Here is a 25,056-nt window from a genome sequence, read left to right as displayed (position 1 = left end):
AGACCATCCAATGAATATTCAGGACTGATCTCCTTGCAGTCCAAGGGACTCTCAAGTCTTCTCAAGCACCACAGTTCCAAAGTATCAGTTCTTCAGTGCTCAGCCTTCTTTATGGTCCAACTCTCACATCAATACATGACCACTGGAAAAACCATAGCTTTGACTCTATGGACCTTTGTCAGCAAAGTAATGTCTCTACTTTTTAATACACTGTAGTAAAATATATTAATAACATCTCATCTGTTTCCTCCCCTCTTTAAAAATATGGCTATATGAAATCTTTAAATTACATATATCGCTCATATTATTAATATATTTCTGTTGGTTAGTGTTGCTCTAAACTACAACAGAAATCTAATCAACCACTCATCTCCTGATGGAAGGGAGCACCTCAATTAAAGAAAAGTCCCTTGTCCAAAACCACAAGGTGAATCAGTGGCTGATATGCAAAAAGGGCCCAAGTCCCCTGGCTTCCAGCAGGTGGCACAGTGAAGAGGGTGAATAGCCCCAGCTTCTTCACTGATTTACTGCTGTGTGACCTTGGGCGAGTCACTTCACATCTCCGTGCCAAAAATTTACCATTTGTAAAACTGGGGATCAAAGCAGTCTATCCTATCACTGAGCTTAACACAAGGAAGGAGTGCGCAAGGAAGGGCCTGGCAAACTAGAACTAGGAAATGAGCTCCTGCCTAAGTGAGCCCTGGAGGACCCGGCCTGGCTACCAGCTCATCTCAACTCTTGCTGTTCTCCTCCCTGCCCACTCTGCTCTGGCCACACTACCTTGCTGTTGTTTACTGGACTTACCAACTTTATTTCCACCCTTGGGCTTTTGCATCAGCAGTTCCTTCTGCCTGGAAAGTTCTTCCCCTAGATGGCTTTATGATTTTTTTTTTTGGTGGGGGGGTGGGGGCTGCCTTCAGTCTTAGTTAACTCAGGATCTTTTGTTGCAGCCCAAAGACTCTCTAGTTGTGGTGGGTGGGCTCAGTAGTTGCACCGTGGGTGGGGGGAGGGGCTTAGTTGCCCTCTGACATGTGAGATCTTAGTTCCCACACCAGGGATCGAACCCGTGTCTCCTGCATTGCAAGGCAGATTCTTAACCACTGGACCACCAGGAAAGTCCTGATAGCTTTATGATTCAGTCCTTTGCTTCACTCAGGTCTCTGCTCAAATGCAACCTCCTCAGAGAGGCCATGCCCTGACCCCCATGGACACTGGCACTCACTATCTCCTTCTCTAATCCTGCTTTATTTTTATTTGTTGCGTTAATCACTACCTGACATTATATATTCATTGACTTATTGTCTGTTTCTCCCAGACTGGGAATCTCATGGCAGGCCGGGGCTTTTGTCTTTTGCTCACTGCAGTATTCCTAGCCCTTGGCACATGGGCCACAGATGAGGTGCTCAATACATATTTGTTGAATGAATAATTAACCTAATGCTCTATTAATTCACAGGGGACTCTGAACATCTGTTCCTGGCCCTCCAGCCCAATCTAAATAGGAAAAGAGAGACTCAAAGAGTGTGGATGGCCAGAGGACAGGACCCAGCAGCTGGGGTTTGGGAGAGTCCCAATGTCCTGGGCTGGGCAGAGTGGGAGAAGAGATTCAGGGAAGCTTCCAGGAGGCCCCTGGAAGATGTGAGCGGGAAGATGGGAAAGGAGGGCATTTCTAACAAAGGAGCAGCCCAGCAAAGCTTGGAGGTGGGACTGAGGACACCAAGACTGCCCAGGAGTCAGGTAGGCAGTTTCTAGCCTCACACCTGTCTGGATCGGCAGAGCAACAACCCCGAAATCGAGCGCCCCCTGGTGGCCAAACCTTAGTGTGAACAGCCAAGTCGGACACATTTATTGAGCGCTTTATCAAACATTCAAAACAGTGCTTAGGTGGGAGGCCTTGATTCCATTTTCAGCGGAGAAAATGGAAGATCCGAGAGCCTGAGTCACTGACCCAAGCTCACCCAGCTCTGCCTCTAGAATCTGAAGTCTGGAGAGCCACCCCATTTGCTCTTCATCCATCAGACAGAGATTCAGGTGATAGTGGGGAGAAGGACTAATTCCACCGTCTTGAAGAACTCCAGGTAGACCCAGGTGAGAGCCCCCAGGTGGGGCTCCAGAGAGGTGGCCTCAGGCCAGTTATGGGCCTCGGGCTACAGCCAATGAGATCATGGTGCGGGTGCAATGAGATGGCCCAGCGCCTGCAGGACACACAGCCCTCACACAGAAACACCATGAGCGCTGTAACTGACATGTCCAGCCAGTTACGTGGTTGTGCTTATCCCACTGCAGGCAAACACGAACATCAGGCAGGCAGTAGGCGATCGAGAAGGGTTAGGACTATCTGAGCTCGTCCAGAACCCCACAGAGGTACAGGCAAGCAGCCCCCTAATTCCCACTCGCTCGGGAATGGAAGGTCGTTTAGTGCTCCCCTCTCTGAGACCCAGGAGTCCCCGGCCCGCAGCCCCAGGAGTCCAGAGCCCCAGCGTCTGCAGGATCGCAGGTAATAGGTTCCGTCTCTCTCCCAGCTGCACACGAAACCCGGGCTCAGGTAATTCGGGTTCATTCCGTGTCATTTACAGGCGGCCCGGCGCCCCTATGGCGCCGGATCCCAGCGGAGAACTGGAGTCTCTAGAAGTCGGGGACTGGCTCGGAAGTCGGCGGTCGGGACGGCTGAGGCTCCCGCGGCGGCCCCTCCTCGTCCAGCCCCCGGCGGCCCTTGCCGATGGCCAGGCGGGGACGGCCGCGGTTCAGGCCGTCCAGGAGCGCGCAGGCCTGGCAGAGCGCGCGGCTGGCCAGCGCCCCGCAGCGAGAGCAGGCGCCGGGCGGCGGGGGCCGCGCGGCCGGGGCCAGCGCCAGGCGCTCGGCCGAGTGCACCAGGTCCAGCACCGCCGACGGCCGCGCCGCCTCCAGCATCTTGAGCAGGTCGCGCGCGTGGCCGCGGAAGGCCTCGGGCGCGTACACGCACTCCTCGGAGAAGTAGTCGAGGCGGCGGAAGTGCGCGTACAGCACCACCTCCTTCTGCGATGCCAGCTGCAGCGGGCGGCAGCGCGGCAGGGCGCCCCCCTCGCCCGGGGAGCCCAGGCCCCCGCCCCGGGCCAGCCGGCCCGCGTCGCCCCGGAGGAAGTTCATGAGCACCGTCTCCGCCATGTCGTCCGCGTTGTGTCCTGGGGAAGGGGAGACGGGAGCCGTGAGGAGGGTCCGGGGTCGGCGGGGCCGCGGGAGGAGGCCCCGGGGCACCGCGGGGCGGCCTGGGGGCGGCTGCGGGGGGGACCCGGCGAGAAACGAGAGGGCGACGCACCCATGCGCCCGCGGAGCAACCCGGGGAGCCTTACTTACCCCCACTTATCGCAGACCAGGCCCTCTGCTAGCGAGTGAAAGTCCTTTAGGCTACAACTATCATTTCAGCGCCTCCCTAGTGGCACAGACGGTAAAGAATCTCCCTGCAGTGCGAGAGACCTGGCTTTGATCCCTGGGTCGGGAAGACTGTCATTTCAGTCTCAATTGAAAGTGTACTTCAGGGAATTCCGCGGCAGTCCAGTAGTTAGGACTCTGTGCTTTGGATGCTGAGGGCCTAGGTTCAACCCTTGGTTGGAGAACCAAGATCCCACAAGCCCGAAAGACCTCCCCCCCACCCTCCCCAACAACAACAACAACAAATGTACTTCAGACTACACGGAAGTCATTTAATAGAGATGAGAAAGAGGACTGTTGTGATAAGCAGAATCCCCCACCCCCTCAACCTGAACATACATTGGGTCCCGTGGCAAAAGAGATCAAGATTGCACACAGAATGAGGGTTACTAATCAGCTGATCTTGATATAGGGACAGCAGCCTAGCTGAGCCACATGGGCCCCAGGGTAATGACGTGCTAAGTCGCTTCAGTGCTGTCCAACTCTTTGTGATCCCCCCAGGCTCCTCTGTCCATGGGATTCTTCAGGCAAGAATACTGGAGTGGGTTGCCGTGCCCTCCTCCAGGGGATCTTCACGACCCAGGGATCGAACCCACCACTCTATGTCTCCTGCATTGGCAGGCGGGTTCTTTACCACTAGCACCACGTGGGAGGCCCAGGGTAATGACAGGGGTCCTTAAAGTGAAAGAGTCGGGATGGAAGATGTGGGAACACAAGCAAGGTCAGGCGATGCAAAAGAGAAGGACTCAGCTGCTGGCTTTGAAGCTGGAGGAAGGAGGCCTCTGAGAGGTAGCCTCTAAAAACTGAAAGAGGCAAGAAAATGGACTTTCCAGTAGATTCTTTAGAGGAATGCTGACCAGTGAGACTTCTGCCAGAACCTTAACCTCCAGAACTACAACCTAATACATTTGTATTGTTTTTTCTCATTTGTGTTGTTTTAAGCCACTCAATTTGTAGTAATTTGTTACAGCGGCCATAGAAAATAGTTGTTGACACAAGTGCCTTTGACAGCACAGACTGCAATGTTTTTGTGTTATCTTTGTTTAGAGAGACCAGGGAGAAAGTAAGGGAATATTTACACAGCATTAAAAAAAAAAAGCACTGATTCTCACAACCATCATCTCTCACCTGGACCACCCGCAGCTGCCACCCTCCAGGCTCATCTCCTTTGCTCTGCCCTTGCCTCTCCAACCCAGGCTCCTCACCCCTGCCCTAGTGTACTTTTCAGAGCCTTTGTCAGGCCCACCCACTTCCCCATTGCTCAAAGGATCAGATGTTAACGCCTCACTATCAAAAGGGGAAAGTGAGCTCCACCCACTGCTCTGGTTTTCCTGGGGCCCCTCAAACGGGCCTTGGCACAGATGGTTCCCTCTGCCCTCTCAAACATCACTCCTCTTCACCTCCTCACTCAGAGCCCTCGGATCTCAAAAGCCCTCCCTCATCCCCTCTCCACACCATAAGGTTCTCTTTTTGCTCCATGTAATTTTTCCCAGTAGCATTTATGATTGTTTATCATTTTATATTTGAACTGTGCAAAGGTATGGGCGTATGTCTGTCCTGAGCATCGCTATATTCTCAGCCATAGCCCGATGAGGATGATGTGAGCATATATAATATAAATGTGTGTAATATATATTCTACATATGAATAACAGCTTGGATCTGGCATCTGGTAGAACCCCAGGAGTTGTTTGTTGAAGGAATGGATGAGAGCGAGAGAAGAAAAGAGAGTTATGGAAAAAAAGAGATGCCAACAAGAAAAGTTACGAGGCAGAGAGATACTTTCCAGAGACAGAGATGGATTCTGAAGAGAGACAGCTGGGGGCCCTGAGACCAAGAGTATTAAGACCATTAAAGATAAGACTCAAAGACCTAATCCCCAGAGACTAACTCCTGCCCCTTGCTTCTCCCAGCCTCCTTGCCGAGCTGTGCAGACCAAGAGAGCGGCCAAGACCCGAAGTCTTCGTGATGCCCAGGCCATCCTGTTTCCTCCCGCCCCCACCACGCTGGCAGGAACCCTCTGTACAGTCGGGCCCAATGCTGAAGCATGCGCACATCCCCTTTTCCGTGTTCGGTTCTTTCCCCTAGGCCATTCATAGTCTCCATTACCCCTTGGGCACGCACTCCAGCCCCCTTACGGCGCCCGACCCTCTCCCGCGCACGCACCCCTCCCACCACGCCCCCTCTGGGCCGCGCCTGCGCTCACCGGTCACGACGTGCGTGGCTCCCACGAGGCGCGCCCCTTCCTCCAGCGCGCGGCGCCGCAGCACCCCGCAGAAGGTGCAACAGGCGCGGCTGCGGCCGGAGCCGGCCGTGCTGCGGGCCACGGCGTCCATCGTCCAGCCCCCGAAGAGGTCCGCGTAGGCCACGACGGTGAGTGGGAGCTCCCAGCGCGCCGCCTGCCGCCGCACGGCCGCCAGCGCCGCGTCCCGGTAGCCGCCGATGCCCTCGTCCACCGCCACGAGGTGCAGCGAGATGCCCAGGCGCGGGGCCAGCTCGCGCAGCACGTGCGCCAGCACCGTGGAGTCCTTGCCGCCCGAGGCGCCCACGGCCACCACGGCGCCGGGCGGCAGCAGGCGGCCCGCGACCACCGTGTGCAGCACCTCGGCCTCGAAGGCGGCGCAGAAGCAGGCACCGCACAGCGCCTGGCCCGAGCGCGGACGGCGGAGTGCGGCGCGCGCCTTGTGGCAAGAGGCGCACTGTGGGGCGGGCATCTTGGGGTCCTGGAGAGGCAGGAGGGGTCGGCTTCTCCTGGATGGATGGAGAGGGGAGGCGGGTTACACGTGGATTCGGATTGCAGATCGTTGCTTACAGAGGGTAGTGTCCCTGTTGAGAACAGTGGGGGCCAGGTAGGCTTCTTCCAGAGTAGTTGTAGTACTTAGTAGTTTAGTCGCTAAGTCGTGTCCGACTCTTGCAACACCTTGGACAGTAGCCTGCCAGGCTCCTCTGTCCATGGGATTCTCCAGGCAAGAATACTGGAGTGGGTTGCCATTTCCTTCTCCATCTTCCAGAGTAAGGGAGGGTTATATGTATACAGTTGACCCTTGAACAATGCGAGGATTGGGAGTGCAGCCAAATTCCACGTAACTTTACAGTCGGCCTTCCATATTTTCCCGCTTCTGAGTCAGGATTCAACTAAACTGCGGATGGTGGAGTATTTTATGTATTTATTGGAAAAAAGAAAAAAAATCTGAGTCTCAGTGGAGCAGTTCAAACTCATGTTGTTCAGGGGTCAACTGTCTGACCCTTGGAGGTTTGAGGATGTTTAAGAAGGCTGTTGCCTCCAGGAAGGCTTCTTGGATTACACCCATTACACACCAAGGAGAAAAGCAGCTGGTTGGGGATGAGGGGTGGAGGGGAGAGGGAGCAATAGGCAAGTTAGGTCGGATTCTGTTTGGAGGGATGGAGGTGCATATTAAGGACCCATTTCACAGTCTCCAGGGAAGCCACCCCTCTTACAACCCTGATTAGAAGGACAGGTCGCTGACCTGAGCTTCCAGGGCTGCTCAGAGAGCTTGGAAAGGGTCAGTGATCTAAGAACAGAAGGAGGCAAGGGGACTGACGGCAGCTCTGTTAGGGGAAGGGGGATAAACAGGAAAGACCGACTGGATTTTCACTTTGATGGGGCTGGGATGCTGTCTCTAGGAATGGGTCCCGACTGTGTCCTCTGAAAGGCAGAGCAATCATCTCAGAATCTCCTGCAAGCTTCTGTGGCCTTATCAAGAGATGAATCAGCCCATCTTTGACTCTTTCTGTTCCCTCCACCTCATTCCTCCCCACCCAGCCATGCTTCCCTCTCTTCTTGGACCCACCTGCTGGGGGAACCCATAAGAACCCATCAGACTGAGTCCCTCTCCTCCAAGGCACCATCATCTACAGGCTAGACTATCATAGTGCAGTAACTTCTGAGCAGTTCACCCTGTTTCCAGGATTTACCATGAAGTGTGGAATCATTTTATGTGACTCACATGCTTACTGTAACACCAGTTAGGGGCCAGTGCAACTCAGCTGTCTGACAGGCATCTCAGAACCCAGATTCCTGATTCCCCTTCCCAAAGCTGCTTCTCTTTTAAAGGGCAGCTCTGTCCCTCCAGCTACTCAGGGCAGGAGCTTTGTGTTCCAGGACACTGGACTGCTTTCTCCATCCCTCTTCTTCTTAACTCTCCCTGTAGGTGATTCCAAATTGCAATGTTAGGTCCCAACGTTTCCTCCAAATGCCCCACTGAGAATGCACCTGGGGCATGTCCTCAAACCTCAAACCCCACACATCCAGCTAGAACGGAGCAAATCCTGTTTGTAGCTTTAAAACAGACCCAGAAGCCCAGCACTCCTTAGCATCTCCACAGCTGCAACCCTGGTCTGAGCCATGTCTCTCTCTTGGACACAGCACCAGGCTCCTCCTCTACACATGCAACTGTCCACAAAACAGCCAGTGAGATCCTGCCCAGGGTCTTCTCTACATCCTCCCATGCATCTCACCTTACCCCTGCCTCTGGCTTGATTCTCCCCCGCTCCTGGTTTGCCTCCTGCTCAGCTTCCAGTCTCTTTTGGAGAGGCACCTTCATGGTTCCCAGGTCCTGCCCAGCTCATTTTCCTTGTGGGTGACTGAATCACGATGTCCATCGGGCTCGTCCTTCAAATGTCCCATTGAAGATACCCACTGGTTCTCTAGAATCCTAGGTACCCAAACTGACCAGTCCCCTGCTCCCCACAGAGAAACCTGTTCTTGCCCAACTGTTGTTCCCTGCTTGCTGAGAGTACCACATCTCCACCCAGCTCCTCTGCAGGACAGGGCATAAAGTCACTCTGGACTCATCTCTCTTCTCCCCCTAAATCTGTGGTCATTAGGTCCCAGGAACCTACCTCCTGAATGAGGAAGACCCTGCCAGGAAATGAGTCCGCAGATTTTCAGAGGCTCATAGGCCACGACACAGCTTTAATTTTCATTCAGAGAGAGATGGGAGTCATGGGAGGGTTCTATGCAAAGGAGGCATACGATCTGACTTAGGTTTTAAGTTTCCCTTTGGCTGCTGTATGGGGAACAGACTGTGGCAGGCAGGGAGGCCAGAGAGGAGGCTATGGCGATAGTCAGTGAGATGATGTTGGCCTGGACTGGGGTGCTGGCAGTGGCGATGACAAGGTGGGGTTTTGGATCTACTTTGAAGGTAGGGTCTGTAGGACTTGCGCCAGACTTGGATTAGGGTGGAGGGTGGGGTCATGAGAAAAGAGAGGAATGAAGAATGATTTGGAGGCTTGGGCCTGAGCACCTGGGAGGATGATGGGAACATTTAGTTGTGGAGGAGGCTGACTAGAATTCCGTTTGGACACGTCAGATTTGAAACGTGTGTTAAGCATCTTCCTCTCGAAGATTTTATAGACCCTAGGCTGGCTCAGGCACCTTCTCTGGGGTCGCAGAGCCCCTTGCATGCCTCCATCCCAACCGGATCACGATGCTCCCCTTCACGGTGACAGGCCTGTCTCCCTCCCACTGACCTGTGAGCTCACTACAGGCAGGGAGGGACAGGGTCTGCCTCAGCCACCACTGACTCCCCCTGCCTTACAAGGAATTTGGCAAAGGATCGGGGCTCAGTAAAGACCTGTTGGCTGAGGGAATAAGCGCTCCCAGAAGGCGCGGCCCAGACCCCAAGTGTGCCTCCGGATCGCAGCTTTGTCAGAATGATGGGTAGTGTGTAACACCATTCTATCAAGACAGAAGTTTCAGGACAGCCTAGGGACCTCCCGGAAGTATCCGGTTGGAGGTGAGGGCAGAGAAATAGTCGAATTTCCCTGAGCCCACCCGGGGGAGATGGGTGGGCGGGCCAGGAACAGGCTGGACCGCAAAGCCCACAGTGAGGATTCCGGTCAGTAGGCCTCTGGGATACAAGCATTGGGAAGTCAGAGGCCAATGTTATCATCCCTGGAGAATTCCTCAACCTTCACACAGCACCGCAACAAAGAGCGGGCGCTCAGGGGCCGACCAGCCCCGGGAGGAAATAACTCACCTGAGTAGAACGCGGTGCCGGATCCTCCAAACTGCCTAACACGCGGAACTCCTGTACGGAAGTGGCTCCGAGACTACGACTCCCACAAGGCTTTGGGAGCCGTGTTGCCTACGGCTCCCAGAGCCCCACGCGACGGCTCCACCTGAAACGGCGGTAGTTACTGAGGCCCTCGGCCTACAACTCCCAGCAGTCCCTGCGGCCCCTTAGTTCAATCTGCCTACTACTCCCAAAAATCCACTGCACTGTCTCCTTCTGCGCCTGCGCATGGGCAAGGGACGCGGCGCGTGTACTGTTAAAACTAAGGTAGTGAGCTGTCACCGTGCCGGACGCTTAAAAGGCGAAGTGGCTGCATTCGGATTATCTGCTTTTGTGGGATTACGATGGGCTTTTAGAAGGATTATAGAGCACATTGAACTTCCCTGGTGGCTCAGACAGTAAAGCGTCTGCCTACAATGCGGAAGACCCGGTTTCAATCCTTGGGTGGGGAAGATCCCCTGGAGAAGGAAATGGCAACCCACTCCAGGATTCTTGCCTGGAAAATCCCATGGATGGAGGAGCATGGTAGTCTACAGTCCATGGGGTCGCAAAGAGTCGGACACGACTGAGCGACTTCACTTGCACTCTGTTTCACAGAGCACATTATTTTTGCCCTTTGAGTTTGGGTCGCAGCCGTGTGAATCTCGTCCTCCACATTTTACTGATAAAAGCAGTAATGAGCTCAATCCAGATTCAAGAGGAAGACGTAATAAATTTCATTGTGTAATAAGTGAAGTTTATTACTATTTTGCCTTAAGGAAGTGGTGGGATTGTTTGGAGCTCTTTGGAGACTAGTACCTACAGCTACTCATCTGTCTGTCAGCTGCTCCCTCTATTTAATGAGGGGGATTACCCCTTTCTGTCAGGCATGTTCAGAAAATGAAATGGGATCATATATGTTAAGGGGTAGAACAAAGCTTTCACCTTACCCAGTGCTTGGACCAGTGTGTCAACAGCCTAGCATTGTCCATGGAACGTTCCTGAGGGTGGCCAGAAGGTCAAGGAAGACGAATAGAGATCTTCCTTTCCCTGGAGTCCCTCCTCCCAGGTAGTCCTGGTCCCTTCCCGGCACGTCTGACATGTTGTTGGCCCTCCTGAATCCAGACCGAGGGTCCTTGTTCTTTGTGGTCAACCTCCCCCTCCCCAAGGCTGCAGACATTCTGAGTCAGCAATCAACTCCGAATCAGCACCACGGACAGCGGCGTCGCCGTTTCCTAGGGATCCCCAGAAACCAGACAGAGAGCACTATGAGGTGCAGAGGTGGGGTTGGTCACAGAGCCCAGAACTTGGTAGCTGGTGGAGGATCCCCAGCACAGTGGGAGAGTGAGTGGGATTGGGAACATGGTACCTGAGAGTCCAGGGTCATCTGCAGAACTCACATCACTTGTGAGACCCTGAAAGTCCCCACTATGTCTGCTTGGCCTATTCCTCTCTGAGAACTCACCCTTTAGTCCAGAGAAGCAAAAGCCCCACCCATCACGTGCCTTTGTTTCCCCACCACAGGCACTGTCCCTGTCTCATTGGAATTGTCAGGTGATCTGTCTCCCAACCAGATGTTGCTTTTCTCAAGGGCAAGGGTTGAATCTTTACTAAAAACCTAAAGGTACAGTGTAGATGGTTGATGAATGAATGAAATTTCTTCCCTCACCTCATGGTAAGAGTTGACAAGTCTTCCCTCTCATATTAACATACACTTCCTATCACCCAGCCCAGTGAACCTTAAGCCGTCAGCTGATGAACTGACTTCCTGTGCAATTCACTTGCCCACTCTGGACCTCAGTGTCTTCTTCTGCAAATTGAATAAGTGGGGTTAAAAGTCCTCTTAAACTCTGATAGCTTGTGGTCAAAAGTTCCTCTTTCACCCACATTAGAGTCTCTGTGACTTCCCTCTGTCTCTTCTCCAATTCTTCTGTTTTTGTTTATAAACTAGGGACCATGGGAAACAGGCCTTCTGAGCACCGAGATACTATAACTACCCCTGCTAGGAGACAGTGAGGTGGTCAGGACAGAGGGGGCCCAAGAAGGGGATGGGGCTGTAAGATGAGATATCAGCTGAAAATGCAAGAGTTGATGATGGCGTGGGCATGCCCATGTATGCTTATCCCCTGCACCTTCTCAGTGATCACAGCACCGACACTACCCCAGGTTATGGGTAACAGTTCCAGGAGAGGGGTGAGGAGTATAAGATGGGCAGATTCATGAAGCTGAATGGAAGAAAATAGATGTATTTTTTCCTCTTTTTACCAAGTCTTAAGAAAAAGAAGTGCAAAGCTATAGTACCAAAGGTAGCATGCTCAGGTGATAAAACTACAGAGAAAAGCAAGGAACCAGTTGGCATTAATGGAGAAGGAAATGGCAACCCACTCCGGTATTCTTGCCTGGAGAATCCTAGGGACGGCGGAGCCTGGTGGACTGCCGTCTATAGGGTCGCACAGAGTCGGACACGACTGAAGCGACTTAGCAGCTTAGCAGTTGGCATTAAAGTGAAGCTAGGGGCTAATTAGGGCTTTCCTTATGGCTCAGAAATCAGGTAAATAATCTGCCTGCAATGCAGAAGATGTGGATTCAATCCCTGGCTCAAGAAGAGCCCCTGGAAAAGGGCATGGCAATCCAGTCTAGTATTCGCGCCTGGAGAATTCCATGGACAGAGGAGCCTGGGGGGCTACAGTCCATGGGGTCACTAACAGTCGGACATGGCTGAGCTAACACTTTCCCTTTTTTTTCACTTGGGGCTTATTGAGGGAAGGGGGTGTGCAATGGGGACGAGAAGTGAGAAGGAGATCCTGAGGGGCTGACAACATTCTGTTTCTTGGATGGCACAGTAGTCATGGGGGCTGAGAAGGGGGAGGGACTACTGGGTTCATCCACAAGAGGCTCTCAGATCACTGAGGTGGGGCCAGAACTAGACAGGGCCCTGGGCTGGAAGCAGCCCTTTCCTACAGCCTGGGAGGGGCCTCCTTCCTACCTGTGCTATTTCCTTGGACGACGGTCACGTTCAAGTTCAGTGGAAAGTCTGTGACAGAGAGACATGGCGGACCCATGTCAGTAGTGAGGCCTCAGTGGACATGGGCACTGTGTCCCCAGGAGCTGCATAAATGGGGAAAGGATGGGGCAGAGATCCTCCTGAGCCCCTCTCAGGCCAAATTCTGAGACCTGATGTTAGAGGCCCATAACCCCTGGTTATGAGTAATGGTTCCCAGGTACCCCCGCTGCCCTCAGCACCCTGTCAGGGACCCGGGTGTCCTGGCCCAGCTCTCACAGGACACGTTGAGGTGGGTGATCCTCACTGTGCTCACTTCAGCTCCAGGCGAGGTCACCTGACAGGGGAGCTTGGTGCCGTGGGGTGAACACTGATGCGAGGGGAGTCCTGGGGCCCAGGGAGATGGCAGCAACTGACTTCCAGGAGAAGATGGGGGGCGTGCCCACCTCACTGGCCCAGGGCACAGAGAAGGTCAGATTCCCGGGGCCGCTGGGCTCCAGGGTCCCAGAAATAAGGATGTGGGGTGCATGGTTTAGGGCTGGTGAGGAGAGGGGAGATGGAGGGATTAAGAGGAGGGTTCAAGGTGTGACCCCCAGACAACCTCAGGCTTTGATCCATCGCCTCCCTCTGGGCCCATTTTCTGCTTTACCCCAACCCCCATTTCTGAAGGAGAGTCTCATTAATACTTTTTAATATTGATTCTGTCACCTACAAATTGGCCCTTGCCATCTACCTCAACAAAGATCAAATCCTGAGCCGCTGTAGCTGCTGACCTTCGTTACCCCCTGCAAAGAGTTCAGGGTGGAGATCAGGAATGAGATATCTGTGCTGTGGGAAAAACTGGCATGACAGGTCTTCAGACAGTTAGATATTTTCAGGAGATGATTTTATGAGCCCAATTCATGCATCTCCTTATGTCTAGAAAAGCACTCAATTCCTTCCTGGTGACGTCTGCTCTTCGTGACTAGCAGTAACCTTCACAAGGCAAGCAGAAACCTTCTTCAAAAAAAAAAATGTGATTAATTAAAAAAAAACGAAGTGGCAAAAAAAATGTGCTTGCTTGCATGTTCCTAACTCACATATATACTGACCTTTTGTCCTATCCTTTGGAGCAGTTTCTTAGACCTAGAAAGGCTGTCTCTGGGGCTATAGTCCTCATTTTGCCCTGACTAAAGCTTAACTCACAACTCTCACATTGTGAATTTTTTTCAGTTGCCAATGCCATATTTAAATATTTTTGATATGGTGGGTTAAATATAATACAATTAAAAGTAATTTCCAACTTCCCTGGTGGTCCAGTGGTTAAGAGTCCTCATGCCAATGCTGGGGATATGGGTTTGATCCCTGGTCGGGGAACTAAGATCCCACATGCCATGGGGCAACTAAATCCATGCACCACAAATCCTGGTCTCTAGAGCCCTTGAGTCACAACTACTGAAGCCCCCGCGCCCTAGAACCCATGCTTTGCAACAAGAGAAGCCACTATAATGAGAATCCTATGCACAGCAGAGAAGAGTAGCCCCTGCTCACCGCAACTAGCAAAAGCCCGCATGCAGCAACGAAGACTCAGTGTGGCCAAAAAGACATAAATAAATAAAATTTAAAAGTAATTTCACCAAGTTGTTTTTCTATGGTGGCTATTAAGACTTTCAAAATTACATACGTGGCTTGCATTCTATTTCTTTTGGACAGCATTACTCTTAGAAGAGTGTCTACGGATGTGCAAAGAATTCTTAAAGCACATGCAAAATACTAAGCATAAAATACATAAATTAGACTTCATTAAACACTTCTGTTCATCAAAGACAGAATTAAGAATATAAAAGGGAAGCTATAAAGTGGGAGAAAATCATATCTATCTATCTATATCTTCTATCTATCAAGAGATCCCTGAAAGACAGGTTGAACTTAAATATAAATAATTTTTACTTGTTGATAAACCAATGTTTTCAAAAAAGAAGTTGGGCCCCAAATGGAGTCATACATGCTAAGTCCCACATCAGCAAACAACACTGATTACCTAACCTAATTGCAGTTTTAACCTCCCAAGGGTGTGACCTTTAACCAGTCAATCTGGAATTTTCTGGTCAGCACTAGTGAGATGATGTTCCATATAGATCTCTATCTCCCAAAGAAAGATGAGATAATTCATTCTTTCCTGGTCCCTGAACCCTTCTGATATAAAAGCCTTCCATTTTGTACATCTTTCTACTTGTTCAGTGAGATGTTGCCTGATTCATGAATAAGCAAATATCTAATTAGATATTTAAATCTGCTCAGTTGAATTTTGCTTTTTACACCGACGGCAACCTAACTTTTAAATTGGGAAAATGGACTTGCTTATATATTTTTGTAAGAGAAGAGATCCAAATGGCACATGAAAAAGTGCTCAAAAGATGCCAGAGAAATGAAAATTGGAATCACAATAGATGTCCTATTGCACCTGTTACAGTGGCTAAAATTTTAAAACCTAAGCATACCAAATGTTGGAGGGGACGTGGAGGAACTGGAGCTCTGTATATTTCCGAGTGTGCTCAGATGCTCAGTCGTGTCAGACTCTCTGTGATCCCATGGACTGTAGCCCACGAGTTTCCTCTGGCCATGGAATTTTCCACACAAGAATATTGGAGTAGGTTGCCATTTCCTACTCCTGAGATCTTCCCAAACCAGGGATTGAACCTGCATCTCCTGCCTTGGCAGGCAGATTCTTGATGACTAAACCACCTGGGAAGCCACAGATTTCTTGAGGGGAATGTAAATAGTACAGCTGCTTTGGAAGATGATGTGGCAGTTTTGTGTACAGTTAAGCATAATACATCTACTCTATGACCCAGCCATTCTACTCCTAGAAATTTACTCTAGAAGAATAAAAGCAAATATCCACACAAACACTTATATGTGACTATTTACAGCAGCATTATTTATAACGGTCAAAATGTGGAAGTAACCCAAATACTAGAAGAGAATGGATAACCAAACTATGGTATATCCATACAACGGAATACTAGTCCTCAAAAAAAAAAAAAAAAAAGAACAGTGGCACATGTAACAAGAGTGAATTTTGAATACATGTTGAGTGAAAGAAACCAGATGCGAAAGAAAACATACCTTATAATTCCATTGCTATGAAGCTGAGGAATGGGTAAAGTTAATGTGTAGTATCAGAAATTCCTCCTCCGTGGACCACAGCCTTGTTCTGGTGAGGGGGCTTGCATAACTCAATGAAGCTATGAGCCGTAGCTCAGGGCCACCCAAGATGGACGAGTCCTAGTGAAGAGTTCTGACAAAACGTGATCCCCTGGAGAAGGAACTGCCAACCCACTGCAGTGTTCTTGCCTGGAAAATTCCATGGACAGAGGAGCCTGATGGACTACTGTCCATGGGGCTGTAAAGAGTCGGACACAACTGAGCACACACAGCAGACTTAGGATATTATATTAGTTTCAAGTGTACAATAGAGTGATTTGACTTTTTTTTATGGAGATATAGGTTTAGACATAGACGTCGAACACGAGCCCATCTCTGTCGATGGGAATACACGGTGTTTAACTTGGGATGTGTTTGTGTGTGTTAGTCGCTCAGTAGTGTCCAACTTTTTTCGACCCCACAGACTCTGTAGCTCGCCAGGTTTCTCTGTCCATGGAACTCTCCAGGCAAGAATACTGGAGTGGGTTGCCATTCCCTTCTCCAGAGGAACTTCCCAACCCAGGGAACAAATCCCGGTCTCCTGCATTGCAGGCAGATTCTTTACCTTTTGAGCTACAGGAAAGTCTATATAGTGAAAGCGAAAGTCGCTCAGTCGTGTCCGACTCTTTGCGACCCCATAGACTGTATAGTCCATGGAATTCTCCGGGCCAGAATACTGAAGTGGTAGCCTTTCCATTCTCCAGCGTATCTTCCCAACGCAGGAATCGAACGAGGGTCTCCAGCATCGCAGGCGGATTCTTTAGCGACTGAGCTATGAGGGAAGCCTATGAGGGATGTGTTTAGTTTTTTATTATTAGGATGAGGTGATTTTGGAAATATCTGTGAATCTAATGCATCTTAATGCATAGATATGACAGGCTGCAGTCCATGGGAGTGCAAAAGTGTTGGATACGACTTAGTGATTAAACAGCAACAATGGTGGTTAAATAATGGAGCACAGAGTCCGCAAAAAGCGGGCAGGCACTTCTTTCCAATCTGACTCCACAGGGGAGGGAGCTGGGAGCCTGGGACAGGGGCAGATGATTCCCATCTCAAACCTTGACAATTTACATCCGGAAGAATTTCTCACAGCAGCTCACAGTCTCGATTCTCTCCTAACAAGGACTGGGATCCCTGTTGCCTCCTCCTCCTGAATCATTGTTCATAACAACCCTCCCAGGCTTTTTCTGAGCCCCTCAGCTGCAATCCTGGGATGACCCGTGCCCGGTGGGCGGATCCAGGCAGTGACAGGCAGAAAGCCCCGTCCACTCTTTTCCATCTCCCTTCTTGCGCTCATGATGAAAAAAAATCCTCATCGCTCCTCCCAGAGGAAGGTCCCTGCTTACATGATGTGGCTTGGCCACTGTCCAGCCCCACCCAGGACGCCTTCCGGGTTTGAACAGCAGAATTCATAACTCCCCCACACCCCTAGTTGAGACAAAACAAACAATCAGACCATGTATGGCTTCCTGGGATCTTTGCCAAGCACCTGGCCTGTGTGAGGCTCTGTGCCAGGTGTGCTGAAGGATCCTGAGAAATGCAAAGTGTCGCGCAGGTTATGGAGACCATGCTCAGAGAGGTTAGGCGGCTGCCTCGGGGTCAACCAGCTACGCAGGGCAGCGTTGGGACTCACGCCCCTCCCGGTTTCTGAGGGTCTCTTCCTCATGGGCTATTGTTGGGTCAGGCAACCAGCAGACCCCTTGGCCATGTGTTTGCACGAAATAACCTCCCATGAGGACTTTTGATTTTTATTGAAGAAATGGCAGTGAATGACCTAGTGACTCAGGGACAGGCAGATACAGATGAGGAGATGAAGGCCAGAGGACCCGAAGACGGAAGAAAAGGTCTTAAGCAATGGGCTGAGGAGACTGCCTTGGGTCCAGAAACGGCCCTCGCTGCTTCACGAACCTTCAGACAGTCAGGTATTTCCCGAGAGCAGCGAGGACCACAGGGGCTCGGCTCGGCCTCCACACACCCAGAGATCTGGCCAGTAGAGAGTCTCTGTCTTTTTCTATCTCCCTCCTTCCCTTTTTTCTATTCTGTTATGGGGATGAGCAAATTTACTTAGATATTTTTGGACACATACATGAAGAGAGCTCAAGAAAAAGTTCCAGAAATGGCATTATGAGGTCTCAGTAAACTGTATGTTATTTTAACTTTGTTCGTTCTTATGCTAAATATGAAAACAACGTATACACTTTGAGAAGGAAAAAAGCACTTCAGAGCATACAGTAAAGTGCAAAAAGGGAAATTTAGAAGCACCGTTAAGAGTTAAGGGTTTCTACAATTTGTGCATAGATATTTATATATATATGGAGATGTATATGGTATATCTATATGTGGATATTGCCATTGTTGTTCACTTGCTAAGTCGTGTCCCACTCTTTGTGCCATGGACTGCAGCACGCCAGGCTCCCCTGTCTTTCACTATCTCTCGGAGTTTGTGCAAACTCATGTCCATTGAGTCAACGATGGCATCCAACCATCTCACTGGATATATATAGGATATATGTGTGTGTGTACCCATACTGTAATATTGTACCTAAATCAATTAACTAATCTATACTTTTCACAACATGGTCCTATCAGATGCAGGTCTGTATTAGGCGTTTCTAACTTGGCATCAAGTTGTGAACATTTTGCACACCAGTGAGTATCGTGGCCCAGCGAAGTTTATAACCACGACAGATTCACCCAACATGTGCTGTGGTTCCGTCTCTCTGTCACTGGCGATGCTGAGATGGGGCATCTTTGCAGCCTCTCTGATGGTCCCACAGGGTCTAGTTAAGGAAGTAGAGAAGCTGGAATCCTATTTACTGGTGGGGAGGAGGCGTGGGACTTAGAACCCGGAGCTCCGTGCATGCCCTGCCCCAGTCTGCATCGTGACTGGCCCCAGTCCCTTGCTTGACTGTCCCCTCCAGCCAGTCCCTGAGCCCCTTCCAGCCTAGCCCGTCCCTATGGGGACTCTCACTTCTGCCTCACCTCCTTGCCTGTCTGGTTTTATCCTCCAGGTCTGAGGTAGACAGTCATATAGACCAATTTGCTCTATGGAGAGAAATTAGGGAAGAAGTCAGATCTGGGATCCATAGGAAACTGTGAGAGTCCTGGGTAGATGAGGGGTCAGCTTCTTCTTTCCAAGCCCCCGTACTCCTAAGACAGATAATGAATCTGGGGGCTTATTCCTTACAATGAGTGTCTCCAACATTTGCACAGTTTAATATTTCTGAGGTCTTAAGGTCGCTAGAGAGCAATGCTGTGGGGCAAGGGGAGAGGGAAAACAGACTGGGTGTTCCTGGAAAAGATATAGGTACTACCTGGCCTGATTATTGATGATGATGAATTTCACACTTGTTTTATGCCAAGCACTATGGTAGATCATTTATAGAAATTGTCCTGAACTCTCCAAACAGATACACAAGGTATATTTTGTGGCTGAAAGAACAGGAGGTGCTTGGGCAGTCACCTGCCCAAGTCACACAACCTCCTAGGTTCAAGTCTAAACTGCTTCCTTTTATGAAGCCCCTAGAGTCCTAAGATCAGAGTTGGGGTAAATTCCAGGGAGATAAGGAGAGCCAACGTTTTCTGAGTACTTCCTCCATGCCAGCAGCCACCACTGTAACCTGGGTGACACTACCAGTCTCCCTGCAGAGTAAGTGATTGTTATCAGCATCACCTCAACTTTGTTGTTATTGCTGTTTAGTTGCTATGCTGTGTCTGACTCTTTGCGACCCCATGGACTGCAGCATGCCATGTCCCCCTGTCCTTCACTATATCCTGGAGTTTACTCAAACTCATGCCCATCTAGTTGGTGATGCTATGCAGCCACCTCATTCTCTGTCTCCCCCTTCTCCTCCCGCCCTCAATCTTCCCCAGCATCAGGGTCTTTTCCAATGAATTGGCTCTTCGCCTCAGGTAACCAAAGTATTGGAGCTTCAGCTTCAGCATCAGTCCTTTCATCACCTCCACTTTACAGATGAGGAAATGGAGCCTCATGTCCTTGTTATCTATTGGTTTGCCCAGATGATCCCTGAATACTCAGTTCCTGGTTGGTCCCTTCCCCGTTCTGGCTCTGCCTCCTCTCTCGAGGATGTGCTGTCCCTTGAGTTCAAGTCCCCGACCAGTGTCCCACCCTGGGTCCAATGCAATAGGTACCTACCTGGTAGAGTAATGTCTGAACAGGGCAGGGATCAGGACGATAAGGAAGTAGGTGAAGCTCAGAACCATGAATATGATGAGAAACACCAACAAGGATCCTGAGATGGTGAAACTTCTGCTGACAACAGTCCGGCGCCCTAGAAGGAGAAGATGCATAGAGGTCAAGACCATCATTAGCTCACCGCTTCGTACGCTCACACATCTGTTCTTTGACGATTCCTCAGCACCTTCTTCTATGTGCGAAGCACTGTTCTGGGTGCTAGGGGCTCAGCAGTGAACAAAAGAAGCTTCTTGACTTGATGGGGGGAAGTGGAGCAGGTCAGCAATTAAGCAAAGAAACATCCCACTTCATCACAGGTAGCAAGAAGTGCTCTGGAAAAGCATGAGCCCAAGTAAGGGGAGAGAAGGCAGCAGGGCAGGGTGTGCTGGATACACAGGGTCATGAACTCGTTCCACAGGGATACATTCACTGAGCTCCAACTGTGTGCCAGGCACCATGCTAAAAACTGGGGACAGATGATGACCAAAGTGCTTGCCCAGCCTCTCTCTGACCTCCTGAAGTTTAATAGTCCAATGGGTGTCGAATGGCATGAATTGAAGCATCATTCATACACAAAAATTGTATCTGTTCGATGCTTAGTAAATAGTGAAGGGTAACTGAAATAAATGTCTCCAGCCCCGACTCAGTGTCCACTCGTGTCATTCTGAGCCAGGCTGACGGCTTCTCGTGCCCTGTCTGATTTCCCTCATGCAGCAACCCCATCGGCTAGAACTGTCACTATCAAACTGCCAAGGGGGAACCCGGGGCTCAGAGAGGTGACGCTGCTGCCCCTGTTCACGCAGAGGGGCAGCCACAGAGCTGGGATTTGATCTCAGGTCACCGGGCTCCAGAGCTCCTGCTCTTCACGGCCCTGCATGCCCACTCTCTCCCCAGGCCTGTCGATCTCCCTCCGTGGTGTGGAGGATCGGACGTGGGGTTCCTGAATAGGTGCCTCCCCCACGTGCAGACTCCTTCCTAACCTGCTCCAGAGGCCACACCATGGACAGCTCCCCACGTCCCCAGCACCACCTCCCCTGGCGTGTTCCCACTTCCTCATCTCAGCGCAGCCCCGCGGATCTGTGGAGGGCACAGGGTATGAGGTCAGTCGGCCAGGGCTGGAATCCTGCGTCCTCTGCCCATTAGAACTGGAGCCTTGAACAACGCACCCAAACTGTCTGTGGCTCCATTTGCTCACCCATAGAGTGGCGGTGATGCTAATAATGGTCACTTTCTCTGTAAGGAGACTGGAGAGTCACCCAGGTTAGAATCACCCATGTTAGAATGGTGGCTGCTAGCGTAAGTGCTCAGTCAGTGTTGGCTGATCCTACATCCCTGGAATTCACTCCAACTCTGACCTGAGGACTCTGGGGGCTTCATAAAGGCAGTTTGGACTTGGACTTAGGAGGTTGGGGGAACTTCATCTGACTATTGTGAGCATGGCAACACATGGTAAAGAGGACATTTCTGATGACAGGCATCCCCCAGGCAGAGGCATAGAAGTGGGGAAATTGGAGAGAGTGACAGGACTCTGCTGCACTCACTGGGTGCCTGGACGTGGACTTCATTGTACAAGGTCAGCTGGGTGGCGGAGTTCTCTGCGATGCACCTGTATCTACCCATCTGGTCCCAGGTCAGACTCGGGAGGGTGATGTTCTTCTCTGAGGAGCTCAGGAGGGAGCCGTTGTGGACCCAGCGGTACTTGGATTCTGGTCTGGAATAGGAGACGCACTCCATCTCCACCTGGGAGCCGATCTCAGCAGACAGGATGCCGTTGAAATCAATGGGACTGCTGCTGAGCAGCAGACTGTAGGGCCCATCTGCAGAGACAGGGCAGGACCCCCAGAACTATGCTTCTGACACCTGGGGGTCCCATCTCCTTCCCTCAGTCCACACGAAGTCCTCCCCCAGCCCCGAGATGCCCCCACTCTGTACCCCAGGCAAACTCCCAGACCCATCCCAACCAGGGCAGCTGAGCCAATGACAGTGACAGTAATTGTAGCATTTTCTGTTACCAAGAGGTACTACAGCCCAGCTCCCTGGCTGCCCTTCACATTGTAATAAAATAGAAAAGTAAGAGTAGAAGGAGGCATCACACCTACTGCATTGTTTTAAACATGTCACACATTCACACATTCACTTAATTCCCGCACAACCCATGTGACCACAGCCACTTATGATCCATTTCATGCCTGAGGATAATGAGGCTCAGAGGAGAGGTTTAGGGATTCACAAGTCCCCTGCTGACCTACAAAAGGACCAGGCAAGTACCCTTATGACCTGGGAGGAATTTCCCTGAACACTTGCAGCCCCTGTGCCTTTGGCTTTGGTTCCGAACCTCTGGCCAGTGAGCAGTGTGGGAAGGTCAGAAATGATGAGCCCTTTGTCCACAGCTTTCAGGTTAGCAAATCTGAGACGCGGCAAGAGTGGTTCCAGATTTAAAGTGATAATGACGCTAGACTTGATGTGTTTCCCAGTTGAAAGAGATGAAAGAGCTGGATCAGTGTGAACAGTCCTGGAATGTTTCAAAGAATCTGAGTTTCACTGCATTTCTAAGTTCAGGAGCATTTACAAGACCTGTTTGAGAATTTGAGCAGGTCTTGGTGGGTTGCCAACTTGCGTTGATGGGCAGCAGAGGACTTTAACAGAGTGTCTATAAAATGCATAATTTAGTTTGAAAACCAAACTCTTTAGGGGAGCATAATCAATCCCATCCCAGTAACAGCAAAAGTGAACATGATTTTACTAAATTTAGAAGAACTGAGTAAAATGATCAGTGAGCTGAATTTGAAGACTCGTGAACAATTGGGTTTTGAAAACTTAAGAAATGAAATGTTGTTTTAAGAAACGGTTGTAGGGGCGTCCCTGGTGGCTCAGTGGTAAAGAATCCACTGGCCAATGCAGGAGACGTGGGGTCCATCCCTGATCAGGGAGGACCCCACAAGCCTCGGAGCAGCTAAGCCCGTGCCCACAGCTCTTGAACCTACGTTCTAGAGCCTGGGAGCCGCCACTCCTGAAGCCCGCCCACCCTAGAGCTCCTGCTCAGCAACAGGAGCAGCCCTCGCACCACAGCAAAGAGCAGCCCCCGCTCGATGCAACTACAGAAAAGCCTGCACAAAGCAGTGAAGACCCAGCACAGCCAAAAATAAATCAATAAAATGATTTTTAAAACAATTGGTTGTAAGCAGTCCCCTCAGGGCGCAAGAGACAGGTGTCACAAATTCACACTATTTCTAACCAGAGAGGTAGGGATTAGGGCTCCCATTTTAAACCGAGTGGAGACCAGGGTTCTGAGCAGCGAGTAGGGTTCTGAGGCCTAAGAGTTAAATAGTCAACCGTGGGATTCGAACCCAGGGAAGCTGTCTGCAAGGCTGCTCATACCGCTCTCTCCAGTTCTGCCTGTCTTATTGCTATGCCCTGGGAAAACCCTGAGCCCTACCCCTGGCTTCACTCTCACGACCCCAAAACACTCACAGGCCACTGTCACATAGACGAGGTCACTTTTCTGAATGATCTCCGGGAGAATTTCTATCTCACACTGAAGTGGTGAGTCGAAGCGGCCGAACATTCGGATGACGAGGGTCTTGTTGTCCGAGGAGATGGTCATCCGGTAATTGCTGGACACCGGTACATAATTCACATACCACCGGACGTGGCTGTCATTGGTGTAGCAAGTGGCAGCCACTACATCCTGGCCATCTACGACAGAGGTGGCGTTGACGGAGATTTGCGGGACTTCCAACGCTGGGTGAAGCAGGAAGGAGAAGGTTAGGGGTCGGATCTGTCTCCCCACGCTCTGCTCCTCTCCAATGGGGGTTTCAGGGTATGTTGGGGGAGAAGCCCAGAATTGTTAGATCGGATCTAGCATCCTGACAAGAGAGCATCCCTGGGGCTGAGAGGGACAGAGAAGCAGGGATGGGCATGAGGCAGTCAAGATGGGAGTTCTCTACTGAGCTTAATTTTTAGGGATTATATATATATAATTTTTAGGGATTGTATATTATATATAATTTTTAGGGATTGTATATATTATACTGATTATATATTATATTATATTATATACAATAATATATAATATACATATTATATACAATAATATATAATATACATATTATATTTTATATATATTATATAATATATTATATATTATATTGTATATATATTATATAATATAATATATTATATTAAAATATATTATATTATATATTATATTGTATATATATAATATAATATAATATATTATATTAAAATATATTATATTATATATTATATAATTATATTATATAAAATAAGTAATAATATATATTATATTATATATATTATATTATAATTATAATATATAATTATATATATTTATATATAAATTATTATTATATTATATATAAATATAATATAATTATATTATATAATATATACATAATATATAATATATATAATATAATATAATAAAATATAATATATATATAATATATGATATATTATTATATATCATATATTATATATAAAATATATTATAATGTATATTATAATATAATATATATTATATAATATATTACATATATATTATATTATATATAATATATATAATATTATATTATATTATATATAACATATTATATCATATGTTATCATATATAATATATAATATAATATAATATAATAATATACAATATATATAATATTATAATATATTGTATATAATATATAATAATATATCATATATAATATATATTATATTTTATTATATATATCATATTATATAGTTATATATAATTATATAGTTATATCATTATATAGTTATATCATTATATATATTATATATAATTATATATATATATATAATATCATTGTAATAGTAAGTGAGTTCTTACTATTGTCCAGTGGCCTGAAGTGAGAGATGGTGTTTGTTCTCCATAACAATTCCTCCCATTAACTGTTCCCATTCTCTTTACAAGTTTCTGCCTCTAACCTTAAGGCAGGCCATAGCGATGGATAATATTGCCATTTACAAATGAGAAAGCTGAGGCCCAAAAGGTGACATGGTAAATGAAGAGTCAGAGGTGAACTAAGTTCTTCCAGCCTTCAAAATCCACGCTGTCCTGCCCTAGCCCTGTGGAGCAGCAAGAGCTCACTGGAGTAGACGGAATCCCAAGATGGCCCCATGATCTCCACTCTCTGGCATAACCCCTCTATAATCCCATCCCCTCAATGCGAGTGGAGCTCCTGACTTTCTTGTAGCCTACTGAATATGGC

The 25,056-nt window shown here is 49.2% G+C and overlaps 2 protein-coding genes and 1 long non-coding RNA gene across 3 annotated transcripts in view; 1 reads left to right on the top strand and 2 right to left on the bottom strand.

Moving 5' to 3' along the window:
* Nucleotides 1-1,817: 1,817 nt before the first annotated feature.
* Nucleotides 1,818-9,478, bottom strand: CTU1 (cytosolic thiouridylase subunit 1). The gene is made up of 3 exons (XM_081514871.1): nucleotides 9,410-9,478; nucleotides 5,614-6,158; nucleotides 1,818-3,161 (listed from the first exon to the last, which is right to left on the bottom strand). Exons 2-3 carry the CDS (start codon nucleotides 6,119-6,121, stop codon nucleotides 2,626-2,628), a joined length of 1,044 nt encoding a protein of 347 aa, XP_081370997.1. The 5' UTR covers nucleotides 6,122-6,158; nucleotides 9,410-9,478; the 3' UTR covers nucleotides 1,818-2,625.
* Nucleotides 9,479-10,738: 1,260 nt separating this feature from the next.
* Nucleotides 10,739-13,476, top strand: LOC145515185 (uncharacterized). The gene is made up of 4 exons (XR_014060728.1): nucleotides 10,739-10,768; nucleotides 10,949-10,978; nucleotides 12,747-12,896; nucleotides 13,348-13,476. It is a non-coding gene; the product is annotated as an uncharacterized LOC145515185 (long non-coding RNA).
* A 5,486-nt stretch (nucleotides 13,477-18,962) lies between these two features.
* Nucleotides 18,963-25,056, bottom strand: part of CEACAM18 (CEA cell adhesion molecule 18) — a 13,007-nt gene continuing 6,913 nt past the window's right edge. The window contains exons 5-9 of the mRNA XM_081506114.1: nucleotides 23,278-23,547; nucleotides 21,348-21,623; nucleotides 20,787-20,883; nucleotides 19,768-19,903; nucleotides 18,963-19,253 (exon numbers count right to left, since the gene is read on the bottom strand). Of these exons, the coding sequence (XP_081362240.1) occupies nucleotides 19,242-19,253; nucleotides 19,768-19,903; nucleotides 20,787-20,883; nucleotides 21,348-21,623; nucleotides 23,278-23,547 (791 nt within the window). The 3' untranslated portion in view covers nucleotides 18,963-19,241. The remainder of the gene's footprint in view (nucleotides 19,254-19,767; nucleotides 19,904-20,786; nucleotides 20,884-21,347; nucleotides 21,624-23,277; nucleotides 23,548-25,056) is intronic.

Source organism: Giraffa tippelskirchi, chromosome 7 (genome assembly GCF_054371585.1).
Source record: "Giraffa tippelskirchi isolate mGirTip1 chromosome 7, T2T-mGirTip1v1.2.pri, whole genome shotgun sequence".
Taxonomy (NCBI): Eukaryota; Metazoa; Chordata; class Mammalia; order Artiodactyla; family Giraffidae; genus Giraffa; species Giraffa tippelskirchi.
Note: the sequence above shows the minus strand (reverse complement) of the source record. Positions and strands in the feature narration are given on the sequence as shown.

What these genes read in the sequence shown, in the direction of transcription:
- CTU1 (XM_081514871.1), bottom strand. Translation starts at nt 6,121, where the DNA reads ATGCCCGCCCCACAGTGCGCCTCTTGCCACAAGGCGCGCGCCGCACTC. An exon ending in AGCCACGCACGTCGTGACCG is followed by an intron (nt 3,162 to 5,613) that starts GTGAGCGCAGGC and finishes CCCCTTCCCCAG; the next exon opens with GACACAACGCGGACGACATG.